The 7,088-nt window shown below is 42.9% G+C and overlaps 1 protein-coding gene across 1 annotated transcript in view; it reads left to right on the forward strand.

Moving 5' to 3' along the window:
* Nucleotides 1-4,422, forward strand: part of PCDH20 (protocadherin 20) — a 24,191-nt gene extending 19,769 nt beyond the window's left edge. Inside the window, exon 2 of the mRNA XM_026077779.1 lies at nt 502-4,422. Coding sequence (XP_025933564.1) covers nt 502-3,305 — 2,804 coding nt within the window. The 3' untranslated portion in view covers nt 3,306-4,422. The remainder of the gene's footprint in view (nt 1-501) is intronic.
* Nucleotides 4,423-7,088: the final 2,666 nt, after the last annotated feature.

Genomic DNA, 7,088 nt, shown 5'->3' on the forward strand with positions numbered 1-7,088 from the left:
AGCGCGGCGGAGCGCGGTGCGCGGTGCGCGGCCGTGTCCCCGGTGTGCCGGGGGCCCATGGGCACTGCGGGGGCAACAGGGCTATGGAAGGGACGGGAGGGGAGGGGGCAGACAAGGAGGCGTTTCACAGGTGCTGCTGTGGAAAGGGAAGGGGCCAGCAAACGTTTGGGGGTGCCTGGGGGTTTGCTTGGGGAGGGCGCGATGCTTAAGGAGAGAAGTGGGGCCGGCTCGGGGAGGTGGCAGGCGGGGGAGGGGAGAAGAGGGCAGGTGACATGTCGGGGGCAGAAGTGCTGCTGGTGGGTGGAGTAGGCAGGGTGTCCGTGGGCCATCTCTGGCAGCGCGTGTGCGCTGGGAGGGATGCAGCTGGTGTTGCCTGGAGGGTACAGATGGCGATGGTCTGGGAGTAGCTGCTCTACTAGGGAGGGGGGCAAGGAAAGGGGAGCTGGGGGAAGAGAGGGAGAGTGGCTCCGGGTTGCAGAAGCTGCACCACCCTGCTTACAGTGGCCGTGGAGGAGGCAGTGGGGAAGGGGGTGGCTGCCCCCTTGCTCTCCTCTCCTTCTCTAACGATGCCCCATCCTCGCACCTCTGTGCCTCTCTTTCCTCAGCACTTGATCGTCTTCCTGCTCTTCRTCGGACCTTTCAACTGCTTCGCCAGTTACAGCCATGCCACCGAGCTTTTCTACAGCCTCAAGGAGGGGCTGCCGGCCGGGGTGCTCATCGGCAGCCTGGCCCGCGACCTGCGGCTGCTGACAGGTGACGGGCAGCACCCTCCAGCCCTCCAGCCCCCACTCTCCTTCACCCTGGCCTCCCGTGGTCTGGGGGGCCAGTACGTGCAGCTGGACAACCGCTCTGGAGAGCTGCACACCTCAGCCTTGGAGATCGACCGGGAAGCTCTGTGTGTGGAGAGCAGTGGGGCCACCATCATTGGGGGAGGGGCTGCTGCCTCTTCCTCCTCATCACTCTCGCCTGAGTCGTGCCTGCTGCTGTTGGACGTGCTGGTGCTGCCGCAGGAGTACTTCCGCCTGGTGAAGGTGAAGATCACTATCCAGGATGTCAACGACAATGCACCGCGCTTCCCTGTGCCCCACATCCGCCTCTCTGTGCCCGAGAAYGCACCTGTGAACACCCGCCTGGCCATTGAGCATCCTGCCCTAGACCCTGATGTGGGCACCAATGGTGTCCAGACCTACCGCTTGCGGGATAACTATGGTGTCTTCACCCTGGACGTGGAGGAGAATGAGAGTGGGGAGAGGACCCCCTACTTGATCGTCATGGGGGCTCTGGACAGGGAGGCCAGGGAGGAGTATGTCACGGTCATCGTTGCTGAGGACGGGGGGACCCCTCCTCTTGTGGGCAGTGCCACCCTCACCATTGGCATCAGCGACATCAATGACAACTGCCCCCAGTTCAATGACTCTCAGGTCAATGTCACCCTTTATGGGAATTCCACCCTAGGGACACATGTGGCCACTGTCCACGCGATAGACATGGACCTCGGATCCAATGCCCAGATCACCTACTCCTACAGCCAGAAGGTCCCCCAGCCATCCAGAGACTTGTTCCATCTGGATGAAAACACAGGAGTCATCACACTCTCCAGTAAGATTGATGGGGACTCTCCGAGGCTCCACAGGCTGATCATACTGGGCAACGGCCCTGGTTGTATCCCTGCGGTGATCACAGTGCTAGTGACCATCATCAAAGTCATGATGAGGCCACCTGAAGTTGTCCCTCGTTTCATAGCTAATGAAGTGGAGGGAGTGGTATACTTGAAGGAACTGGAGCCTATCAACACACCAATAGCATTTTTTACCATCAAAGACCCTGATGAAAAATACAAAGTCAATTGCTATTYGAACGGTGATGGGCCTTTCAGACTGTCACCGTACAAGCCATACAACAATGAATACTTACTAGAGACCACAAAGCCTTTGGACTATGAGACTCAGCAGCTGTACGAAATCTCAGTAGTCGCGTGGAACTCAGAAGGATTTCATGTCAACAAAATAATCAAAGTACAGGTTCTGGATGACAATGACAACTCACCAGTTTTCTCTCAACAGCTGATAGAATTATCCATTGAGGAGAACAATGTTCCCAATGCTTTCTTGACCAAACTGCATGCTACAGATGCTGACAGTGGAGAAAGAGGAAAAGTGTCCTATTTTTTAGGGCCTGATGCCCCTTCCTATTTTTCTTTAGATAAAACCACAGGAATTCTTACAGTTTCCACCCAGCTGGACAGAGAAGAAAAAGAGAAATATAGATAYACTGTCAAAGCAGTAGATTCTGGATTTCCCCCAAGAGAATCAATAGCAACTGTTGCCATCACTGTATTGGATAAAAATGACAATAGTCCAAGATTTATCAACAAGGATTTCAGCTTTTTTGTACCAGAAAACTTTCCAGGTTTTGGTGAAATTGGAGTTATCAGTGTCACAGATGCTGATGCAGGGCAGAATGGATGGGTTGCCCTTTCAGTTGTAAATGGAAGTGATATTTTTGTCATAGATACCGGCAAAGGGGTTTTGAGAGCTAAAGTCTCCCTYGACAGGGAGCAGCAAAGCTCCTATGTTCTGTGGATTGAAGCAGTTGATGGCGGTGATCCTGCCCTGTCCTCTACTGCAAAAATAACTGTCCTTCTTCTGGACATAAATGACAACCCCCCTCTGGTCTTGTTTCCTCAATCTAATATGTCTTATTTGTTGGTACTTCCTTCTACTCTTCCTGGCTCTGCCATCACTGAGGTCTATGCTGTAGATAAGGACACTGGCATGAATGCAGTCATAGCCTACAGCATCATAGGAAGAAGAGGTCCTCGACCTGAGTCATTTCGGATTGACCCTAAAACTGGTAATATCACCTTGGAAGAGTCACTGATGCAAAATGACTATGGCCTCTATCGGTTGCTTGTAAAAGTTAGCGATCACGGTTACCCAGAACCCCTCCATTCCACCGTCATGGTGAACCTCTTCGTCAATGACACTGTTAGCAATGAGAGCTACATCGAAAGTTTGTTAAGAAAGGAGCCTGATATCAATGTAGAAGAAAAGCAGCCACAAATATCCATAGAGCCCACACATAAGAAAATAGAGTCAGCATCCTGCATGCCTACCTTAGTAGCTCTGTCAATAATAAGCTTGGTTTCAATCACCTTAGTAACTGGGATGGGCATTTACATCTGTCTAAGAAAAGGGAAAAAGCATCACAGAACAGATGAAAACTTGGAAGTACAAATCCCATTAAATGGAAGAATTAACCTGCACATGTTGGAAAAGAAACCAATGGAGATTTCTAACATTTGACGTTTCCTTGTGGATAATCCAAACAGACGTCTAACAAACCTTGGACAACTCTGAAACACCTAGCTGTGGGTTGTGTTGGCAGAGGTTGCAATGAAGGACCACTAATTTATAACTTAATAATATTATAATTGTAAATAGCTGTTTACAGTTTTTTAAATTCAAATTCAGTGTACAGCTTTTTTATGAAACCTTAGTACTAACAGCTAGCACCCTGTCTTTAAAACATGGACATCATTTGCAGCCTTCATAAATCAATCAGAACAGTGATCATAAAAAAGGGGAAGGTAAGACGATTCTTTAAGCTCAAGTCTGAAAAGTCATTTTAACCACAAGGGGGCATCAGCTGTTCCTGAGCAGGGAACTGTTTGAGGTACTGTCCATGAGATAAACACAGAGTATATTTTAAATATATTGATTTTAATATAAAATATACATTGGCATACAGACATTTACATAAAAAAAAGAAGTGTCTGTCCTGGTGTATGTACAAGTAAAAGAATAAGGACATTTAAATGCACTAGTAAAATAAACAGAATGTTTATTACCTCACAAGTAAAGCTTATACAGTAGGATAGAAAAGGCATTAACAAGAAGTGCAATTCCTGTTGAGCAAGAATGCAAGATAATATAATGAGAATTTGAACTGCTGTGATATATCATCTTTCATTTGCTACAGGTTTCACCCACATTATAATTTGCTCCAGCAGTCCACTGGTCATTTTTATGGAAAATTGCATTTAATATTTCTTACAGCAAATACAGAGAAAACCCCACGCTCATCCTCATAAACATGGCCAGATGCAAGGAAGCAAGGGAATGGCTAAATCTTTAGTTGTCACAGAAGTAATATTTTTTGTACTTTGAGCAATCTGTCAGTAGTAGTCCATCAGTTTGGTTGTGTAATAGAATTTCATGTGATACTTCTGAATCTGATCTACCAGATGAAAACAAAAATCACTTCATATTATAAGGAATTATAGGACTTAGTTTATACTGACTATTGCTCCTTTCTGGATTGGTATTTCATGTGAAAGATCTTATTTCTGTCTTTTGGCTACCATTCCTGGCTCCTTTTCATTGGCTTTGATTTTGGATTAGATCCAGAATCTAACTTGTAAGACTGGTGGCATATTTTCTTGATAATTTATTCTTTGCTGTATCCTCTGCAACAAAGCAGCAGGTTTATCAGTGATGTATCACTTTCACTTCATTATAAGAGCTGAGAACTATCTTTTGTATGATGATTACATCAAATTTCTCTGTGTAAACAAGATAAATTAGTGTTATGCTTAAAATGGATTATTTTGATTTCTGGCATCATATGTCTGTAATGTACCAAAAGTGTTTATATGTCTGCAAATTAAAGCTATATATTTTCATAATAACTCTCTCTCTCTCTCTGCTAGTCTTTGAATTATAAAGCTAAGTATTATTTTAGTTGTAAGAAATACATATTTCACAAATGCATGGGTGCTGGCTATTTTATCTGACATCTCAGAATACTTCCCATTACACTATTAAYGTACACTATAGTTACTTTTTCAGCTTAGAATATTTTTTGCTTGTGCACAGTTTGATAGCTGTGTTTCATGAAAAATTAATTCAGCCTGTCAAAGGCTTGTGGTTAATCACCTTTTTTTCATTTACTTTAATATTATTAAACTACAAAAATGGTATGTATCCCAAAAATTCATTTGTGACAAAGAGATATTGTTCATTATCTCTGAAAGAAAATGACAAATTCTTTGGAACTGGCTTCCCTATTACAGATACACTGTATTGACATGGTGGGGAAGCTAGCTCCTCTGCATGTTTTTCTTTAGTGAAGAGACAAGTAGCTAAAAGACAGATAGGATTCTTTTCATTGCTTTCCTATTACTTGAATTAGCAGCCCAATATCTTCTCAAGATGATATAAGCAGGAGGAAACCGAAGGCACTTTAAGGAATATAGTAAAACCATAGACCTGATCCTTCAGTGTGTGTCCATAGGAAACCAGACAGATATTTTTATTCAGGCTTGACCAATACGTAGACTTGCACCTGTTTGATTAAACACACTGGGTTTAAAAGTGCTGTTCCCGTTATTGCTTTTTTTGGTTTGTTTTCTACAAACACATTCCTAATCCATAATAAAATACACTGGTACTAGCCTGTTAAAATCAAAGTACTACTCATGCAGCATTTCACTCGCACAGTTTTCCACGCATTTTAAGGTAATTGGTTTGAAATCACCCCTTCAGCCTTTCAAGCACCACTACCTGTGAAAAAGCCTTTACCCTGAATAATAGCTCATGGAGGAASAGCACATTTTTATCTTCCTGTGAGTAGACTTTAGGTAGATAATGTCACTGAAGATGGTAAAACATGCATAGTGGGTTGCTTTTTTGTAAATCACACATTTTGTGTTTTACCTACAAAACATACAGTTGGCAGCAAGTAATAAAGCATGATATTTAAGCATGCATTATTAATCCTAACAGTGATAAAATAATCAGGTATCTGAAATTCATAGCACATGGGAATTTCTTCTCCAAAAAATGCTCTTATTCTTTCTGGATGTAAAATGCTTGATACTAGCTGTATAGTGAACATTTCTATGACCTTGCTGTTCCCAAAATATCCCTTACAGAAATCCTTTTCATGTGAAAAAAAAAAWTTTAATGAGTATAACTAAAGTAAATTAGACTCAAATATAAAAGGCCTATTTTATTACCACCTTGTGGCAGTGCACTTGCCAAAATGTATGCAAATCTTGTTGACATTGGTAGTTGAGCTGGCACAAAAATAAATGTCTCATTCATTTACAATATCCATTGAACAATCTTAGAGTGAGTGGGTGCTCTTTGTTCATTTTCATAAAAAATTAGATTGTCCTAAACTTTGTGTTGCCAAAGACCTCCTAAACTTGCAATGCAAACACATTTTCATTAGAATCAACAAATTAAAAAATAAAAGACAAGAAATGGGCAGTGAGCCCAGTGGCAGTGGACAGAGAAAATCAGCTCACTCTTCTTTTTTTCTGTTTCAGTTTATTCTTTTTTTAAAAGACCAAGAGCCCCGTGACTCTTTGAAGTTATTATTTTGATACAAAATTAATGAAACACCTGGCAGAATATCAATAAAGGATGAGACCTGAAAGTGTGGAAAAGAGAATTAGAGCACTTTGGTTGTCAAAAACTCAAAAAACAATTAATCTTCTGGCCTCTCAAGTCCATTTTTCAGTATCAAGGTTCAAATGTGCAACTGCACATTAAGTCCACTGAAGGCAACGTAGAAAGCTCCTGCTGTCTTAATAAGATGTTGGATGAGAGGCTAAAGTGTTACAGCAAAACTTGGCCTCACTGAAAGCAATGACAAAACCCTGGTTGTCAACCAGGGATTTCACTGTAAGTTTTGTGTCCCAATTGCTATTTTGGGAAGATTTCATTAAAATACTCTAACTCAAACGTAAGAATAGGATAATCCATGGCTTGAATTTTACCTCCTGGTTCAAAACAATAAATCCTCAGGGAGCAGTGGCCTTCATCACAAAGATGCCTTGCAGTTTGACATAGGTGGAGATGAATAGTGCCTCTTCCTTAAAAAAACCAGCAGCTGAATGAGCAGGGTGTTTCTTTTCATGATTCAGGTGTACTATCAAATCTATGCAGCAAAACCTGTGCACTGACTGCTACCTTTTCTGTTCTGTGCTTGGCATCAGCTTCTTGTCTTGCAGCCATTAGTTTCTATGTACGTTCCTACTTGCTCAAGTACTTACAATGAAAAACAAAGCAAAACAATTA

Source organism: Apteryx rowi, unplaced genomic scaffold (assembly GCF_003343035.1).
Source record: "Apteryx rowi isolate R43461 unplaced genomic scaffold, aptRow1 scaffold_461, whole genome shotgun sequence".
Classification (NCBI taxonomy): Eukaryota; Metazoa; Chordata; class Aves; order Apterygiformes; family Apterygidae; genus Apteryx; species Apteryx rowi.